This window comes from Muscardinus avellanarius (assembly GCF_963383645.1).
Source record: "Muscardinus avellanarius genome assembly, chromosome: 9".
NCBI lineage: Eukaryota > Metazoa > Chordata > Mammalia > Rodentia > Gliridae > Muscardinus > Muscardinus avellanarius.
In genome coordinates, this window is record NC_137795.1 from 53,420,338 (window position 1) to 53,442,095 (window position 21,758).

The window sequence follows — 21,758 nt, forward strand, 5'->3', positions numbered from 1 at the left end:
TTTGTTTGTGATACTGACAGTGAAGAGAATTGGTCAGGTGCTTTGAAAAATATCACTCATTTGGGTTTGTCTCATGTTTTCCTTTTTATTAGATGTTGGTTATCAGTTCTTGAGAGGAAGATGGGTATTTTTAAGCACTTCCTAATTTCTACTCAGTTCTTGAGAGGAAGATGGGTATTTTTAAGCACTTCCTAATTTCTACTCCTCTACTCCCTTTCAATGGACATGGCTAGGCAGTGTATCCGTGTGTGTGCTTGTTTGCAGATATTCTTCATGAATAGTACTGATTCATCCAGCTTCAGTCTGCCATTGGGCTCTTCCTTTCTTCCACTCACTTTCTGTGTCTCCTTTCTCCTGATTTCAGCTAACATCAATGTTTGCTCCTTTTCTCAATTCTTCAATGCACAGGCAATAATTTCAATAATTTGCTACATGGCTGCTGCTTCCTAATACAACAGTAAATCTATAACTTTTTGCACTTTAAGTGCAAAATGCATTTACAGTTATTTTACCCATAAATATATATAAATATTACCCATAAATGTATATATCAATATACAATTGATCATTTGTTTCAAAATAATGATCTGGATTTTTTTCCTTTCTTTTTAATAACAGCTTCCATTTGATACACAGATTGATGTATGACGTGTGTGTGTGTGTGTGTGTGTGTGTGTGTGTGTGTGCACGTGCGCGCACGTGCACGTACCTGGTCACATGCATGCTACTTGGGATTGAACTCAGTCATTCTACCTCCAAACTATATCCCCAGCCTTATTTTATTTTTTATTTGGAAATAGCATCTTGCTACATGGCTGAGGCTAGCCTTGAACCTGTGATCAACCTGTCTCAGTTTCTCCAGTACGGGGATTACAAGCATATACCACCATGACTGGCTTGCTTCATTTTGATATTACTTTTTGGATCTTTAAACAATTAACATTGGTAGATTTTCAAACTCTATGAACATATGTATCAAAGAAGTGTCATTTTGGTTTTTTTCTTCTGTGACATTCCATTTCTACTCCCTATCTAACACTGCAAGAAGTGAGTTTCTTGTTTAGACCACCTGGGTTTTTTTCCCTACTTTTATCTTATTGATGGTTTATGTGTTTTGTTTGTTTGTATTGTTCCGTTTGGGTGACTTATAAGTTACATCATAGTGAGTGGATTATTTTCTTTACTTTTTAACTTTTCTGGCAAAACTAAGTAGATACACAGTGTTATGGCCAGATATAGAGTCTCCCTGCAGAGCTTATGTATTAATGTTCATGATTGATATGGCTCGGTCATGGGGGTTGTAGTCTCATCAACAGATAAATCTATTTCAATGGATTCATCTGGGTTGTGGCCAGGGCCTGTAGGGTGGGGTTGGAGAAGGTGGGTCCCCAGGGGTGTGGCTTTGGGTTTATATATAGTGCCTCCTTCCCTTGCTTGCTTTCTCTGCTTCTGGCCTCCTTGATATGAGAAGCTAGTGATCTTACCCTCTTCACTTCCTGACGCTATACCCTGAGACCCAAATGCCAGCTTCACTTGGACTGAACCCAGAATTTTCAAGGAAACCATAAACAAATAAATCTTTCTTTTTCTAAGTTGTAAGGTCAGGTGTTTTTATTATAACAGTGAGAATACTGACTGAGACGCATAATACTGATAAGACATGAATATGTGAATCTATGTGTGTATTTAAATATTCTATGTATATATTTTGTATCACATTTTATTACTGAAACAAATACTTCTATTTATAGTAGCATAAAAAACATAACTGTTTATGTATTCTTCACCCTCTTTTCTTCCTTAAATAGTCCATATACACCTAACATACTCCATATTATTTTCTGGAGAGGTTTCTTTTATGTTTTACAAGTTTGCAGTATCCCCGTGCAGACCTCTTCAACGGAACATTTGGTTTGTTTTACTATTACACATAATAGTGCCATAAAAACATTATGCACATGCTTTTGCATATTTTTAGAATACCAGAGAGTGGTATGGTTGGACCAAAACCTATAAAATTTCCATTTTTACATTTGGATTTTTATCTAGTTGGAATTTATTTTCAGATATAGAACAAGGCATGAATTTCATTTTATAATTTATTTCTAAGAGGTTGCCTTACTGAGTCATTGTTATATTTTTAAAAATTCAAATTTCATCTAGTGCCACATGTTTTCATTTTTTAATATAATAAATATACGTACTTACTTGGGTTTATTTATGGACTTTGTGTTTTATTCTAATTGTCAATTTCTTCAAGTGCTATAATGTTTAATTATAAAAGCTTTATAAAACACTTTGTGGTAGATGTGGTTTCTCTTTTAATATTTGAGCTCATAAATAAATGCTAGTGATATTTGTATATTAATTGTATATTCTTCTGCCACAATAAATTGTTATTGTTTCAATTCCATTTTCTAGGCATATTACTATAATATAATTTGCATAGAAATCTTCTACTTTGTCTTTTCCAATCAATATACTTCTCAACTAATTGCTTAGAATGTTATCTCCAATACAAACGTTAAAGAAAAAACAATGTCAAATTATATTGACATTGTTACATAGTAACAGAGATAGTAGAAATACTTGTTTTTCTTTGGACATTTGTGAAAATTCCTTTAATATTCCCTTACTTAGTGCTGATTTTTAGCTGGGCATGATAGCACATGACTGTAATCCCAAAACCTGGGAGGCTGAGACAGAAGAATCACAGGTTCCGGACTAGCCTCAGCCTCTCAGAAACCTTTTAAGATCTTGTTTCAATAAAATAAAATAAAATAAAATAAAATAAAATAAAATAAAATAAAATAAAATAAAATAGGACTGTGGTTGTAACTTGAAGGTAGGAATGCCCCTAGGTTCAATCTCCAGTACCTCCAAAAAGTAGTGATTTTATGATTGATGTTTATGCTAAATATGGATATATATGCTAAGGGAGTTTCTGTTAAATGAACATGCATGAATATGTGTACACATGCACATACATATATATCCATTCACTAAAGTATATATGCGATTTTTTATTTCGTACTCTATGGAAAAGAATAAGAGCAACATCCTTTTATATATGTGTATATAGATTTCTATATAGAGAGAGAAACAATAAGAATAATAAATATGGGTGATAGGTAAATAGATGGATAGATAACAATGCACACCAGTAAGGTGCTAGTTTCATACAATGACATAGCAGTCAATTAAAATTTCATAGCTGAATGTTGAATTAGCTAGCAGTGTTTCTTTTTTTTGCAGTACTGGGGGTGCTGGGGGTTGAACCCAGGGGCATTCTACCTCCGAGCTACACCCACATCCGTATTTTTTATACTTTTTTTTGAATCAGTGTCTCACTAAGTAGCTGAGGCTGTCCAAGAACCCATGATCCTCCTGTCTCAGCCCCCCAAATACTGAGATTGAAATCCTGCACCCCCTCACCTGGCTCTAGCAGTGTTTCTTGAGTACCAAGAAAATGTTTCTTGAGGTTTATGCTTTCTGCATAGGGTATGGCTCACAGTGTCTAACACACTTTTGAGTGTATAGATAGAATCTATTGTTAATAAATAATATATTAAAAATAAACTCAAGGGAAAATACATAATAATGTAAAAGTCATTATAAAGAGAGTGAGATTCAATTTCCACTGGGCCAATTTAAAAATCTGGGCAGGGCTGGACATGGTGGCACACTTTTGCAACTCAGTGAGACACTGTTTCAAAATAAATTATAAAAATAAGGCTGAGAGTATAGCTCGGAGGTAGAATGCCCCTGGGTTCCATTCCCAGTACCACACACACACAAAAAAAAAACCTGGGCAAATTATTTAACATTCCATAAAACTAATTTTATTCTACTATTGAATAGATTTATTACATATAAACTTTATATCTTCTTAACCTCAAAATACAAAATTATATTTTACAAAATTATATTATAAAAATTATATTTTACAAAAATTATTTTATATTTTACAAAACTTATATTTTATTAATTGATTCTTTTGTGTTTATATATATATGTATATATATATATATAGCTTAATACACACCAGAAACTTTGCAAACAATTGTTATAATTTCCTTTGATCACTTGCAAATTACCAATAATTGTTCAAGTGAAAGAGACAGGGATGCAGAAAACTCAGCTGGTATCAAATGCCCCTTAATTGTTGGTTTCCACATTATTTCCCACTGGCCTTTAAAATCTGCCAAAGAATAGTGAAATTGACTGAAAAGGGACTCATACCCTTTCCTCTACAACTCTGTTTTCACAGTTACTCATGAGCAATGGCACCACAGGAAGAGTTAAAAGATGAAAAAAGTATGCAAAAGGCAATGAATCCTTTAAGTGGAGCTTTGAGTATGCCTGGGGTTATTTTTAGGATAGTATTGGACTGACCATGACCATGACCATCATTTTTACATTTGTAAAAAGAGAATATGATTAACCATTGTCTTTCTCAATTATTTTACATTAACAAATATCTAGAGCTCAATATTATTGTAATCGTTAACAGGTTACTTTTTTTTTTTTTCTTTAGCTGACTTCAATCTGACATTTCTATCTCGCCCCGGAACAGTTTTCTTCAAAGCATCTGTGTTTGCAAGTGCAATGGTGATTTGTCCAAATCCACCACCACATCATCTCCACAAGTGACACCCAGGTAAAAGTCACCTTCATCTCTTGCTTTTAACAACTACCTCTGTAGTAATCTGGTTTTAACTTTGGTCGAGAATTCTGGCAATTTCCAAGGCAATGATCCAGTTAAATCCAATGATCCAGGAATGATCCAGTTAAAACGTTAGTAATTTCCAGAGCTCTACCACACAGTCCTTTCTCTTTCAAAGTGCAAATCCTTACTGTTCGTATAAGGTCGATGCAGTTTTAACTCAATTTCCTTCATAACCGCATCTCCTGATACTGTCCATCTTGGGCATTCTGTCCTAGCCATAGTGATATGCTTTATTTATTTATTCATTTATTTGTCTTTAAGTTGTCAGGGACTCTCTTATCCCATACAATTGCCTTTAAAGTTTCCTCCTTCTGGAATGGTCCTTACATACATATGCACATGGCACATTTTATTCTCTCACTTTTTTCCTATCCTTCATAAATATTTGCTTAACATATGAGAGCTTCCCTAACCATGAAAATATTAATAAGCAACACCTCTCTACTTCTACTCTGGGCTGAAGAGCCCTCTAGCACTTACCACAAACTTATATAAATAGCCAGGCAACCTTTTATTTTTTTCTTTCGCATGTTTTCTATCTGTTGGAAAGTAGTTCATTAGAGCCAAATAACTAATATTTGTTTATTGTTGCGTCCATGGATATGTAAAGAAAATCAAACTTCAGATTCAGTGATTCTTCTTGCTAATCAGCAAGAACAATACAACCAGATGTAGCTAGCTCTTCCGTGTAAAATGTACCCTCCATTAAGGCATTTCTCCTGAATGTAAGCATGCCCACACTGCAAAATGTCAGCTGTTACCTTGTCCACTTGACACGTCACATTTTGGAATTTGGGAGCAGTAGCCAATTCGGATGTTTGGATCAGTGGTGAAACACCAGGGTGACTCAGCCCCATCTGGATTTCGGCAATAATTTTCTCGTAGGTCCCTATGAAGAATAAAAATGATAATAACATGAATTGCCAGAGTCTGACGCTGATGAATTTAGTGCTATTACATTTCTAGAGTCCCAGAACATGTACATGGTTTGGGAGTTAGGATAGTTATGGCAATTTGGAATTTGGTATACACAACTGACAGTGCCCGAGTTGCTGAAATAAATGTTGTCAGACGTCAGCTTTCCTTCCTCCCACTGGAGTGTCACATACACATGACTGCTGCCCAAAAGAGAGTAACAGTACCGCCACATTCTTCCCTCTTGTTCTCAAGGTTTGAACTCTGGACTGCTACCCTTTCAAAAACCTGGCTGCTTATTTATTATGTTTTCGTGGAACATATGTAACATAGAAACAAATATGGGTGTTTTTTTTTTTTTTGCAGAAGAAAATTGATTTCTGGTTGCTTGCATTTATGTAAGGGAAATTCAAACTGTTCAAATATTTGCCACATAAAATGATAGTTATTTCTTCTTTGAATTTTCTACTTTTTTGACATATTTAATATCCTGCACAAATTCCTTTTAATTACAAAGTAGTTCTTTCTTGACTTAGAGATGTTACAAATATTTCTATAAAATTATGGTCTAATTATAGTAAAGAAAAGTAACTATAAAACAAGTTGTCAGAATAATAAGTACATTTTAATCAGCATTTTAATTACAAATTTAGAGTTCCTTATGAGAAAAAAAACTTACGCTGATATTCTCTGTATTTAAAAAGATTTCAGTGATTTTCAATCTTAATAAATTGCTCACATTAAATAAAATATGAAATTTGTTTACCTGAAATATGCTCTTTGATTTTAAATAAGAATACACTTTCTTTTATCAATTCCTGGATAATAATTTAACTAGATTAATATTCAATTATTGGAAACTATAGTACTTGTATCACATAGGTCTAATTAGAAGCACTATAATTTTGTTAATATCCAAGTGAACCAACAAAAGAAATTGAAATTGTTCTAAGAAAAGAGTTTGTATTTGCTTAGAAAATCAAAAATAGCTATATCCTATCAAAGTAGATCTTAAAGCAAATTGTTATTTATTAAAGGATTTGGGACAATAATTTATAATAGTTAAAAGTATTGTTTAATAAATGTTTGTATAATAACCTATATTCAAATATGTAGAATTCTTATAAAACTATTAACCAAAATAAGTGGAGAAAATCTTTATTTCCTTTAAACCAAGGTATATTTATTTTGCAAAATGTATGTTCATATAAAATATATGCATTAAGTTTTACATAAAATTTGTGCAGGTTTATCACTTTAGATAAGTACTTATATTTTTAATTTAAGGCAAAACATTGCTATCTAAGGCTGCCAAAAGTCTCAGTTGAGCCCACTTTTGGAATCTATTATCTTGAAGTACCTTTTTTAGTCAAGATTTAAATATTTTCTTTAAGTTTTTTCAATTTTCTTGAAAAATAAAATTATTTACAATTAGTAAAGTAAATTGATAATGTTGATTCATCACTAGCAGTTCACTTTCAGTATTTCAAAAACTGTCATTTGTGTAGTTTTGATATTGGGCAAATAGTGTTTAATAGAACTAGAGGCACCTAATATTCCTCTGTCTTCCAGATTATATATCGTAAATAGTAAAAAATATTCTGAGCAAAATGTTGAATCACATTTTAGTAGTATGATAACACATCTAACTCCTTGTTGTTGTTATTTGTGTTTAGCTATTTTGGCCAAATATCTAAATTAAACAATGAATGGATTAAATTCTAGTAAGATATAAAATTTTTTGATAATATTTATTAGGAAATCTACAAATTAAATTTCTACAATAATTCTCCTTTTCTTACACATGAGGTTCACTAATTATTTCCACATACACAATTTCTCATTTGGCTATTACTGGTTATTAAAAGTTAAGAAATATGAATGGTGCAGACACCATCTCCTTTGTTTCTTACAACTTATCTTTTATCATTCCCTGTGCTTTTTCTACTTTGATATTTATTTCTAAGGTGTAGAAGACATGAGTCAGGAATAAGGAATGTATTGTGAGGGAAATGAGGGAAATAAAATCAGAATCACAGCTATAAATTTTATTGTTATAAAATAATGAAAATTTGCAACACATATTTACTCTCTAAAAAAATAAATTACTGAATGACAGAATTCGTACACACACACACACACACAACTCTTCCTAGTGGATGGATCACTAGTGCTTGAAGTTCTTCATTCTGCAATGTTTGGCTATCTTATTAAAAGTCAATTACATAAAGCCAATATATGTTATTTATAGGTGCTATTTCATCAAAGCCACGGTGAATGGCATGTGTGTTATAAATTCCAAAAGCAATCATGTTCCTCCTAACAAGGTAGACAATTTAAAAACACATGGCACTGTGATGGTGCCTATCCAATGAAAGCCAAGTGGTGAAGAAAAGCCCTTGTGGGGAAGGCACTTAGCAACTGCAGATCTGATACTCCGGGCCAATCACTTCAGCTTGATTCATCTAAACAATTGTTTTACTTCTCCACTTTTCACAAAGATCCAAAAACAATTTTAAAAAATTCATTTACGTTATTAAAAAGAATCTGTTCATTAATCTGTAAGGCTGAAATTAATAAGTTTAAAAGTTGATAAAATCAAGGTGTATCTTTCTTGTAAGAAAAAAGGCTAACCCCCTAGCCTAAGCTAATAGGAAAATTTAAGACACTTTGTAATTAAAAGGAATTTGTGCAGGATATTAAATATGTCAAAAAAGTAGAAAATTCAAAGAAGAATGAAACATTCATGATTATCATTACTATTAATTGATTTATTAAATAGACATTCGAGAACAAAGCTATGAGCAGAAACAACTAAACTATATGTTTCCTAAAGTATGTCAGTTCAACCCACTGGGCCAGAATTTCATAGAACACTTTTTTAAAATGACCATTTGAGGTCAAATTCTAGACTGAAGAAAACAAAATAACTGAGTAGAGAAATAATCTCCCATTTTTACTCTTCATTATAGCTGGGCACAACAAGGTTGAGTATTACTAACACAGAAATCAGTAAAAAGGAATTGCTTTGTCTCATTTCTCCCAGTGCCTACTGAAATATATGACATTCACCTAATTTACTCACTTGCACTTAAAATTTTCAGGAGTTATGTCATGCTGGTGAGGATACTGGGAATCCCATCGCTGACACGGAATTCCATTCCAAATGGTATTGATGGTTCCCCTGTAACCTTCTCCTTGACCTTGAATGCATTCAGTTGTTTCCGTAGGGACATCAGTATCATTCACAGTACTGTGAGCTATTGGTAGAAAGACATATAAACTTAAATTAAATATTTCAACATGTCATTCGCTTCTTAGAGTCCCCTTGCATTTGTGTTACTAGGGTTTTTTTGGTTACTTATGTCTTTATAGTAATTAGCTGGAATAAGAAATTTAACTTACAATTATCTCCATTTCAATTATTCTTTCATTTCAACCCTAAATTTGCTTATTTTTATACTTTTATTAGTACATTATAATTATACATCATAATGAGGTTCAAAGTGATACAAACATCCCTGTACGTGTCACTTCATTTATTTGCTTCTGCATTCTTTAAAGGCGTTTTATTTCCATTGATCGCTATATCTTATATGTACTTAATACAACTACATATAAGTACTTATAAAGTACTATGACCTCGGAAATGATTATACAACTATCCCTAAAATCAAATTAATACATACAAAAGTAGTACTGCAATTACCAGGATTTTCTTTGATATTATATATCTTATAAGCAAATACATTAAGTTTTACTTTTTAATCAATTTGTTGGTATTAAATTAAAGCTCTAGATGAAGAAGCAAAAACCATAGATGAGCAAATAAGGACACATAACTAAGGGAGACAAGAGGGAGGAAGAGGGAAATTCCCTAATGTACATGGTGTACATTCACAAACACATCAAAGTCAATCACTAAGCCAAACATGAGAAGGAGTGAGGAGGGGAGAGAGAATGGGATGGGAATTGCCGAAGGGCTAAATGAGTGATGTGCGAATGTAGGCCTCTACCGTCTTGTACTCCATTAATATGTATGACTACAAAGCACGAATAAATAAATAAATAATTTAGTTGTTCCTAGAAAGACCTGTTTCCTGCTTTTTGTTTCCAGTCTAACTTCATTGCTTTTCATCTTTCATGAAGACCATGTAACCTTCAGCAATTAAGTTTAAAAACATTACAAAATTTAATTTCTACCACACCGGTCATTATGCATCATAATGAGGTTCAAAGTGATATAAACATCCCTATAAATGTCACTTCATTTATATTTTGTGTTTATTCATTCGCTTAATCAAAATGTATCTCAAAACATTCTAGAATAAATAAAATTCATACATCTCAGAGAATACGGTTTGAAATATTCAACGTAAATTCCTAGCTATCTGTATAATCTAAATGGTCATAAAAGATGTGTCTGGATAAAACTAATTTTAAGGCATTTAAGGCAGTTTAAGATTCAAATAAATTTATTTGGTTTATTTCATTCTTGAATGAGATATAACTCCTATATAAAAGAGAGGTGAACATGAGATATGCCTTCAAGAATTAGATATGCTTAGGAAAGTGTTCTATCTTAAACAGTGTGAATTTAGTCTAATGGCTCTTAAATTTTATTTAAATTTACTTCTCTCAAACAAATAATTGCTACACTATGCAGCTGAGTGTTTCATTTCATTAAATTCTGTGAACTGTGCTTAGGCAAACCAAGTATAGCCTAGGTGTCAAGTTATTCTATGAAACTTTGTGAATAAAAGGGAGAAAAACATATCAGTGAGCACCACCACCCCTGGAATATGGTGTGCACTAATGTCCACTCATTTCTCTTTAATTAATAACTTTATTTAACTCATTTAAACCTGCTTACACGTCACATTATCTACTCCGAAGAAGAGAAATATCGCTCAAAATAGCCGAAACTACCAAGGAATCCAATGGAGGTGAAAAATATCCAGAGATTGACCTATAAAGTGCTAATTGAGAACCGACAGTCCAGAAAAGCAATATATAATGATATCAGTAATATAGATTGATTGAGAAAGAACAAAAGTATTAGATTAGGATAAATTACTTGTAAAGAAAAAGTTGGTGCTAGTTTACAAGATCCTTTATGATTTCAATATTACCTAAAGGTTTTTGATGAAATACAAAATAAGATGGGTTTCATCAATCCTGAGGAAATATATTTCATCAAAATAATCAAGGAACTGGGCATGATGGCACACACTTTTAATCCCAGTACTTGGGAGGTTGAGACAGGAGAATCGCAGAAGTAAAAATAAGTTTGGGGGTGTAGCTCGGAGTGCCCCTGTATTCAATCCCTAGTACCGCTAAAAGAAAGAAAGAAAGAAAGAAAGAAAGAAAGAAAGAAAGAAAGAAAGAAAGAAAGAAAGAAAGAAAGACCTGTAATCCCAGAATTCAGGAGGTTGAGACTAGAGGATCAGGGTTCACAGACAGCCACAACCACTTCGTGAGGCTCTTCGTAACTCAGTGAGACCCTGTTTTAAAAAAAAATTTTAAAGACTGAAAAATACAGCAATGGGTGTAGCTCAGAGATAGAATACTCCTGGGTTCCATCCCTAGTATGCAAAAGAAAAAAAGTTAAGGTACTATATTTCTGGTGATGTACATTTTCAATGATTTGAAGAAACTGTGTAAGAAATGTTTTTGAGGGGTGATAATTCTAAAATAGGTCACATTTGTACTGATATTTCACATCCACTTATAAAGTGCTGATAAAAATGGAAGCAAAAATAAAAATGCTCAGGAATTCTTCAACTAATTAGTCTAATACTATAAAAAAATGTTTCAATCCCTGCACATTGCTATGGCTAGTTTAAGGCTTGTCTTCCCTGAGGCACAATTTGATTGTTGTGGTGCTGATGTTAGGACTGGGAACTTTTGGAGGCCATTAGGTCACAAAGATGAATTAACATGATACTCAGAAGAGTGTGTTTATGCTTTTGAGCCATTATTAGGTGCACCTTTTCCTTGTGTTTGGCCTCCTCCACATGTGCCCACTTGCTCTTCCAATATTCTATTTTGTTATAAGCAACTCCACCCAGGTTTCAATATTAGACTTCACTCAATCTTAGACTTCTAAACTCCAGAATCATGAGCCAAAATTAACCTGCATTCTTAATAAATTTTCAAATATATGGTATTTTGTTAGAGCAACAGAAAATAGACTCAGACACCAACTTCTTGGAACATGGTCTTGGATAACAAACTTGTGACTCCTGTTAGTACTTGAGAATCCTGACAGTGGAAGGAAGCTCAGAGTAGGGCAGCCAGTACAAACATACTTCCATTAATCTTTTTACAAACTTCCTTGTCTGCCTTGAGCACCTTAATTCTTTTATATCCCTGCTTGATTGTGTATGTCTCGTTTTGTTTGCTCATTACTGAACCATTCTCCTCAAGTGTACCCTGGTACTGGTACTGGGTACACTTGTACCTCAGTACCCTGGTACTGGGCACATGTAACCCAGAGACCCATCCTCCATGAACCCAGATGTCAAACAGGGCTGCCAGGGGATAGAAACAGATCCATCACATCTCTGTAAAATTAGTTCAATGCTGTTCATCCAGTATCAACATACTTTGTGCCTTGGACAATAGTATGATTTGCCAGATGTCAACCAAGACCATGAAAACAAGGAAATAATAAAATATTTGGTCATAATTGGGGATTTGGCCATTGTCCGATGGGTTTTCTAAATAGGGAAGTTTCACAGAGTTGTTTCTTCTTCTACGTGAAGGTAACTTCACATTGCAAAATGGTGCCTGGGGAGAAGGAAGGTAGTAAACATCGCCTGCAGTACTAATATAAAAATAAATATCAAATATCATTTCCAGAATGTGTTATTAGATAAGAGTGATTGGAATTTCCAAGTAATTATTTATAAAGAACTTTTGAAGTTATACTTTTCCAGAAATTATCCATGGTAGTTAAAATTCAAAGCAACATGTGGAACCTAAAATTCAAACATAAGTTTAAATGCATTTTATTGAAAGGGAGGTTATTAAGGTGAACAAAAATGTTGGATCTCATTAGGAAATCAATAACTGGCATATGCAATTAGTACTTTAAGCAACTGAGTTAGAATTAGAGGAATAATAGAATTTAGACACAAATTGAGGATATAGTCCTTATTTGAGGGCAAATCTTTAAATTTAAATTATAGGAGTCTCTGAGGCAAGAAATATCTACATTATAAAAATACTAACTCAAAGAAAAACCATTTGTTTAAAAATATTGCAAACAATATTCCAAGGTTGACTTATTCAATAAAATATTTGTCAAGTTCAAAGACTCATTAGTGTTAACTCTGTATCTCAACTTTAGAGGTTTCCAAACAGATTTAATTGAACAATATTTTACTTTTAAAAATAATAATTATAATATTTTCACCATTTGAATCCATTATGTTGAATTTTTTTTTCTAAACTTACATTAGTATATCTTAACAGCCCTAACATAAATTTATCTTAAAGAGCTACTAAATATCCACTCACATGCTAAAAACCAAAGTTTTGTGTCTAGATAAATAAATTTGGATTATTTGACATATTCTAATTTGAAAGTAGAAAGTAAAACGTTTTTGGAATTTCCAAAGGTACAGAATATAAAAGATTACTGATATGAATAAAAATATGTTATATATAAAAATAAAACTTTTCATTAGAGCTGGGCGTGGTGGCACACACTTGTAATCCTAGTGCTTGGGAGGCTGAGAAAGGAGGATCACGCAGTTTTGAAACCAGCCTCAGCTACTTAGTGAGGCTCTCAGCAACTTAGTGAGACCCTGTTTCCAAACAAAATACAAAATAGGTCTGGGAGTGTGGTCCGAAGGTAGAAAGCTTCTGGGTTCCACCCCCAGTACCACAAAAAAAATAAATAAATAAAATAAAATAAAATAAAATAAAATGAAAACTTTTCATTAGGCCTAGACAAAAATGTAAAAATTTTCAAAAATATTATTGGTTTTAATCTATTATCTTACTAAGCATCTATAACTATATAACTTGGCAATTTTACTTTTAATAAAATATATTGGAAATATTTCTCATGATTTTAACCTCATATTAGCAGATTTCAGCTAGTATTTTTCTTTAAGAACAAAGTGTCTGCTGAAATCAGTGTATATGCATTTATCTCACTTGCCATTTAGAGGCTAGAAGCAACCTAATAAATGAAAACGACAAAATTCTGGTGGCAATTTATAGAATAAATAATATGGGTAAATAAAGGTTTATTGGTGCTACTACAACTACAATATTAGTTTATTTAGTTATCTTGGTAATTTTATTTATAAATAAGAGTTACTGTGAGACTTCATGAAGATATTTAATAAATATGATCTGATGAAGACCACAGTAAATGATTTATGCATACATAGACCATATAACACTGATATAAATGTTGAGCTTTGTTGCGCACACACTTAGTATCTAGATGAAATGAATTATTCTTTAACTGCAGTAAAATGGGCTCCTCCTACACTAATGTATAAATATCACAACCTGGTACAAAAACAAAATAAAGGCTTCACAATAATTGATTCAGAAAGGGTTATTAAATATTGGGAAAGGCATTCCTTTGTACTTAATCTTTTAACATGGGAGCAGAGTAAGGGAAGGTTTTGAAGAGTCTCCAGTGGCCAAAGGAAGTGTTAAAAAAGCACAGAAACATTGCCAAGTATCAGCTGAAGCTGATCAAGTTGAGATAAAGCAACATGTTTTTAAAAATACAGCATCCCCACATACCGAAAGATTTTTGCAAGTATGTGTACGAAGTTCACACTGAAAATACCAGGAACTCTACTGAGAGTTCCTTACAAATAAAATATTTTTTCCCGGGGTTTCATTGGTGACCACACTTTGGAAGCAGATGCAAAGATATTTATATGATCCTCAGTGGCCCATGAGTGAAGGAATGTTTTCCTTTGATGATTGACACGAGGTTTTCTGTTTGGAAACACTTTAAGGAAAACAACATTTGCTATTGAAATTTTCACTGTTTTCTTGAAAATGACAATATACAATGCATGCCTCTGAGAACATTAATTTCACTTTGATGGTACAAATGTGCTGTGATCTCATTGCTATACTGTTTGAGGGTATTTTAAAGTTTGAATAGATTTTCTTGAGAGGGGAGCATTAACTGTTATTTAATTTGGGGGGGAAGTAGAACGAGATCACTAACAATAAATCTGATCAATTTTGTCTTTGAAGGGCTGGCCAAAGACCTGATGGAGGTCTGCGAATGGCAGCTTGAGAGTAGAAGTGCACATGTGTGTTACAAAGAGCCACTTCTAGGGCTTTAGAAGTTTTATATGGATGATAAGTAAATCCTCACATTTAGAGTCCTTTCCCTACCCCCAATCCTGACAAAAGAAAATTCAGATTTCCCAATAGAGATAAGCTACTGCTGTTCTTTCTTTTTTTTCCTGTAGATAAATACAAGTTATTTCACAGTCCAGTGGTAAAATATCTGATTATCACTTAGAGTTGTTCAACCCAACTCACTGCTTTTTATTCTCAGCTACTGAAGAGCAACTGAAACATAGGGTTTCCATGATGATGGTACTTGGAGACTGATAGTGTATAAAGCCACTCTCAGTACTGTGCTCTTTGGGCCACCAAGGGAAGGATCAGGCTCACTGTGAATGTAAAGAGCTTTTAGTTTTAAAATTGACATGGGAAAGTAGTAAAGACCTCCAAAGTACAAACCTCAAATTGCTTGCACGTTTGCTTTCCATGAGAAGCCAGGACTCGTATCTGAAACTTTTCCCTGGACTTTGTCCAAGTCTTTTCTAGTACAAAATGCTCAGGAGACAAGACTTTCATGAAAGGTCTTCAATCCTATAGTCCTACTCCTTAGAAGATGACTTGGAAAAGACGTCCAAGTATAAGATTTTTCCCTCGAGAAAGGGTATTGATAGCATTATTTTCTCCTGACTCAGAATATAAGATTCTTTTCTGAATCCCTATTTTGGCCTTGGATTAATTAGTAAAATTCAATGACACAAACAGCCTTCTTTAAGAAGGAAAATAATTTGTTGTAGTTATTTTGCTAGTATACATGCATGTTGATTTTTTAAGCTATATTATTTTCAAATAAAGCTAATATTTAATAAGAGGAGGATTTATGCTGGGCCTGGTGGCGCACGCTTGTAATCCCAGCATTCGGGAGGCTGAGACCGGAGAATTGCAGTTCACAGAGAGCCTCAGCTACTTAGTGAGGCCCTCTGCAACTCAGTAAGACCCGGTTTCAAAACAAAGAATAAAAAATAGGTCAAATGCTCAGAGGTCAAATGTCCCTGGATTCCACCCCCAGACCAGGAATAAAAAAAGAGGAGGATTTATTTCTGTATTTTTTAACAATAGCAACATAATCGGCATTAGTCTGCTCATGCTACTGTTACAAAATACCACAGACTTGGTAGTTTAAGCAACAATAATTTATTGTCTCACAGTTCTGGAGACTGGAAAGTTCAAGGCCAAAGTGCTAGACAATTGGATCCTAGTGAGGGCTCTTTTCCTGGATTTTAGGTATTGTCTTCTTGTCCTCACATGAAGAAACAAAAAGAAAAAGGCAGATGTCTCTTCCTCTTGCTATAAATCCATCAGTCCCTCTTAGGGCCCATCCTATAACTTTTTATAAAATTGTTTTTTAAAATACCTACATCAGGGCCGGGTGTGGTGGCACACGCTTGTAATCCCAGCGCTTGGGAGGCAGAGATAGGAGGATCGCGCAGGTTCGAAGCCAGCTGCGCGCACTGGTTTAGGAGACCCTGTTTCCACATAAAAAAGTATAAAAATAGGTCTGGGAGTGTAGCCCAGAGGTAGGAGGGTTTCCAGGAACCCCAGTACCCCCCCCACACACACACAGTAATAATAATAATAATAATAATAATAATAATAATATACCTACATCAAAATATCACTTTGGAAGGATAGGTCTTCAATTCTTGGATTTTGAAGGAGATATAAGTCATTCTATTACATATCTTGACTAGAAATTTTAGCTATAGAAGGTCTGCCTATATAATACTTCTAAATGGCTCTGGAAACCTAAGCATCTAGAATTAAAAAAAAAAATAAAAACAGGAGAAGGAAGAAGAAGAGAAACATAGAAGTAAAGCAAGATAAGACTTGTCTATTTCAGTGGTAAAAGAAACGTCATCAAGACAATGGCAGCAAATAAACATAACTAGTCCAGGAAAGAATAAAACTTAAGGACGAGTTGAGATAATGGGAGGAAAATATGAAGCAAACCTTTCTCTCATTTTTTATGTGGAAATCAAGAATTATAGAAAAAATACCAAGAAAAAAAATTAAAAATATCTGTTTTCTAGGAAGATAACATTCATTTATTCAATACGTACTCAAGTGTTAAACACCGGGGAACAAAAACAGACATGGTTCTTTTTCAGTTGGAGGTCATAAATTGTGATAGAGAGACTTATAATAAAAATAAAATGAATTAAAATAAATCAAAAATCAAAAAAATGTTCAAAAGTAAATATAAAAGGCTGGGCATGGTGGTGCAGACTTGTAATCCCAGTACTTGGGAAGCGGAGGCAGGAGGATTTCAAGTTCACAGCCAGCCTCAGCTACTTACTGAGGCCCTCTACAATTTAGTGAGACCCTGTTTCAAAATAAAGAATAAAAAATAGGGCTGGGGTATAGATCAGAAGTAGAATGCCCCTGGATTCAATTCTTAGTACTTCAAAATAAAAGTAAACATGAAATCAAGACGTGTGCTCATGAAAAAAGAGAATTATGATGGTATGAATATATAACAAGAGACTTAACCAAATCAAAATGGTCAAATTAAGAACTGATAATGAAGGCAATGATAGCTTAGCTAAAACTTAAACAATGAGTAACTGTCAGTTAGGTGAAGCAGGAAGAAAAAAAATTTGAGGCCGAAGGGATGGCAGGGAACTATAAAGGAAGTCTAATTAGAGTACATAAAAAATATGAGTTACAGGAATAAAATTATTGTGGCTGAAGCAGAGAGTAAGAAAACATGGAGAGAATGGTGGTGGTATATGAGGTCACATGTAGCTTAGAGATGCAGGAGAGGAGTACATGGTTATTTTGTTTTATCTTATTTCCATTCATTCTAAGATGAATGGAAATTATTGAAGTATCCTTAATTATGGAATGTGTGTGTCAATGCGATATGTGCTAAGAATGAGGTATGATAGCATCATATTTTTAAAACATTTTTACAGTGTAGAGAAGAGATTAGAGAGGGAAGATAGTGGATCTAGACACTACTCCCTTCAGAAGGCCATTCAAAGATTCACAATAAAAAACAATGCTCTCCTGTATATAAGAGACAGTAAGGATGTGAAATGTTATATTTGAGGGTATATACAGAAGAGCTGAAATTGACAACCCTTGGTGAGGGGTCGAATGTGAGGCATAGAGGAGAAGGAAAGGTCTGGGATTGCTCTAAACCTTTGGGTTTTAAACTAGGTAAATGATGATACCAATTGTGCAAAGAAGAATCTAAAGAGAGAATACACACTTCTGTAGGATTAAGAAAATCAGAGAAAAAGATAATGCTAGAAGAAGTCTCCAGATTGCTGGTGGTGAGAAGCTGGAAACCATTATAACACCCATCAGATATATCCTAGTTAATGAACTAGAGTGCCCCTCAGAAGGAACCATCCCAGCATTGCATCATGTGACACCTAGCAAAATACCATTCTCAGAGGGTCCGAGGTCCTCAAGATCCTTTCAGGGCCCCAGGAAGTCAAAACTACCTGTATAATAATATCAAGGCATAATTTATATGTAGTAGATTTTCCAAGTGCCATGTGACATGTACATCCCCAAAGACTAAAGCAGAAGCAAATAAAGGACCCAGTTGTCTTCTAGTAACATCTTACTAGAGGCAATTTATATCAAATTGTAAATACAATCTTACATTAAAAGATTTTGAAAAAATCCTACAATGCTACTATTTTCCCTATTTTCTGGGAGTTATAGATATTTTTATTAAAATATATTAATAGCCAATGAATCTAATATTATTATTCTTAATGAGTTAACTTTTTTTAATTTTTATTTTAAGTATTGAGTTATATAACCCATACTGAAAGTTTCAGGCACTCAATAATTTTAAAGAATATACAGGTATGTTCAGTCCAAGAAGTTTGTGAAACAATTTAAATGAACAATAAGATTTTCTAACGGACATCAGTCACAAGGGAGATTTTCAATTGCCAGATACCTATCATAGTTCACTTCAAAAAAAAGAAAAGAAAAGAAAACAAGTAGGCTTAACAAATTATTTCCCTCTAAAAACAGTTAATTAATATGTAGAACAAACTGTTATTAAAAATATGAACTTATTTACAGGGGAAATCCATGAGAAAATCATTACTTCATTGAGGCACTATTTAGAACTTTCAAATCTTGTTATGTGTTTGCAAGGTTTCTTCAAATGTCATTATATTCAAAATTTTGCTAAAAGTTTTATATAGCCAAGTATTTGTTGGCTCCTGGTATCGGAGCCGAAGTTCCCTTAGAAGAATATAGTAAGAGATCAGGCTCAGAGGCCTGTTCAACACCCAGCACAGATTTGTAGACAATGAGTGACATTTACCCTCCACTTTCAATGATGCACTGATCTTAAGATAGAAGCTTGGACACAAAATGAGAACAAACTTGGCCATTCAGCAGAAGTGGAATCAGAGCGGATTTCAAACTGGTACTGAAAAGTGTGGATATCTCAATAACAATACAGTGTTTGCTTTTGCCTTAGTCGCTCCTGTTAATGCTTTGAAATGTCAATTTTATCATAGACCTTGTTCCATCTCATTCACTTCTGTATCCCCAGCATCTGGAAAAGTTGTTGACTTGTGGTAGCTGCTCAGCAAATATTTGTTGAATGAAAGCTATGCAGAAAGGGGCAACCAACCCTCTTTTGGTCCAATATATGTTTCCTGAGATGTCTTTATGCACAAGGCTTTTGCGGTCACTATTTATTTGCTTATGAAGTTCCAAAGCCTCATACTGAAAACTAAATTTACAAGTGCTATTAACATCTCAATGTAAGTACAATTGAACATATTTTCTCCTCAAATAAACAATAACTCTAACATATGCATCTACATAATAACTTGGGATATATTTTACTATATTTTATTGTATTCAATTTGTCATGATATCCTGTACATTCTGATTCTTTAATATTGCGGATATCCTTCCTCACATTGTTTTTCAGTTTTCTGCCTTCCTTTAAACTTCATTTATTTTTTACTGATTTATATTTTATCTATTTTATGAAACCTTTCATCCCACATTCTGAAAGATTTACATATATAAAAATTAAAATTTAAAATGTCCTGTGACTCTGATGTTGAGACATAATTGCACATACCTATGCATTCACACACACACACACACACACACACACACACACACACACATAGATGTGTATATGTGTATTTGTGCATATACATGTGTATATATTGACTGGATTGAGTTATACAATTATTAGTAGTCCGTAAATAATAAAGAGCATGAATATCTGTTTAATGTATATTTTTGGTGTTACTGGGGGTGGAACTGAGGGGCTTTCTACCCCCGGGCTGTACTCCCAGACCTATTTATATTTTATTTGGAAACAGGATCTCACTAAGTTGCTGAGAGCCTCACTCAGTAGCTGAGGTTGGCTTTGATCCTCCTGTCTCAGCCTTCCAAGCCCTGGATTAAAAGCGTGCACCACCACGCCCAGCTCATGTTTAATGTATTTTTAAATATTCCTCTTCTGTAGCCCCCAAATTTTCCACATCCCAGGGCAATGTACTTTATCAATCTGCTTTTTTTTTTCTTCAGTAAAATAGTAAAGAGATATGGCAAAGAAAAGGAGGGTGTTGAACTTTTCTCACTTCTGAATAACACATGCCTCTCTGGCTGAGGACTTTGAGGGAAAAAAAATGTATGGAAGTAGAGAAGCTGGATCATGTGCCCCTTAAGCTATTCATGCCCACAGATCCCTAGAAGAGTCTGTGTCCCCTATGTGGACACTAGTTAGGAGTCCACTATTCCAAATTATATATTAGTAAGACCACCAAAAACCTTGCTTATTTTCAGTGTTTCTCATGACCACTTATTGGGCTACTCTTGGATCTTCCTTGATCTGCCTCTTCTCAATTAAATTTTTCTCATTATCCTCCATTATTCCATGATTACCCCATGTCCTACCTATATTAACTTACTCGCCATGTCTTGAGTACCAAGAGGCTGGTCTACCTGCTCCTGTCTGTGCATCTTTTCACACTTGCCTAATCATAACTATTTTGTAGAATTGAAGTGAAAATTACTAATACTAGATAGTATATGACACTCTTCTGTAGTAATGACACTTTAGATTTTCTTGTACAGTCATTATGTAGTGAAACAATAGTTTAAAAACTCCTCTTCAAGCCAGGTATGGTGGCACACACCTGTATTCTCAGTACTTGGGAACCTGAGACAGGAAAATTGTAGGTTCAAGGAGTCTTAGCAATTTAGCAAGGCCCTCAGCAACCTAGACTCTATTTCAGAAAAAAACAAACAAAAAAGAGTAGGGATATAGCTCAGAGTTAGAACGTCCCTGGGTTCTATGCCCAGTACTCAACACACACACTCCCTCTTCATCTTTCAAGGTAAGTGAGACAATTCTGTTCTCCTTTTCAAAGGTGTTGACAACCCAGAATGAGTTAAGCTGGTCTAGAGTAAGAAATAATCAGAAAGTTGGCCCAAGAATGTACTACTGCATTTAATTATCATCAGATGGTCACTTATCTGTTGCAAACAGTACAAGAGAATAGGTGTGTGACCCCTAAAATCCCTACCAACTGGCATACGCATTCTGTATGATCCCCTTCCCTGAGTGTGGATGGAACTTGTGAATATATTTAGGCAGTTACTTTTGTGATTAGATTATGCTATACAAATAAGACAGAGTGATTTTTCATATGTAATTATAGTTCCTACTGATCGATTTTAAGTCAAACAAATGGGAGACTATAATTATGGTCCCTATTGATTTTAAGTTAATCAAAAGGGAGATCAATCAGGTGAGCTCTTTAAAAGA

General features: G+C 33.9%; 1 protein-coding gene across 2 annotated transcripts in view; it reads right to left on the minus strand.

Annotated features, from left to right (window-relative positions):
* The window catches only part of HGF (hepatocyte growth factor), a gene marked incomplete at both ends in the record, with an annotated part of 76,444 nt that overhangs the window by 24,622 nt on the left and 30,064 nt on the right, over positions 1 to 21,758 (minus strand). For both annotated transcript variants that reach the window (XM_080701119.1, XM_080701118.1), the window contains 2 exons: positions 5,491 to 5,618; positions 8,730 to 8,904. In XM_080701119.1, the coding sequence (XP_080557245.1) occupies positions 5,491 to 5,618; positions 8,730 to 8,904 (303 nt within the window). The remainder of the gene's footprint in view (positions 1 to 5,490; positions 5,619 to 8,729; positions 8,905 to 21,758) is intronic.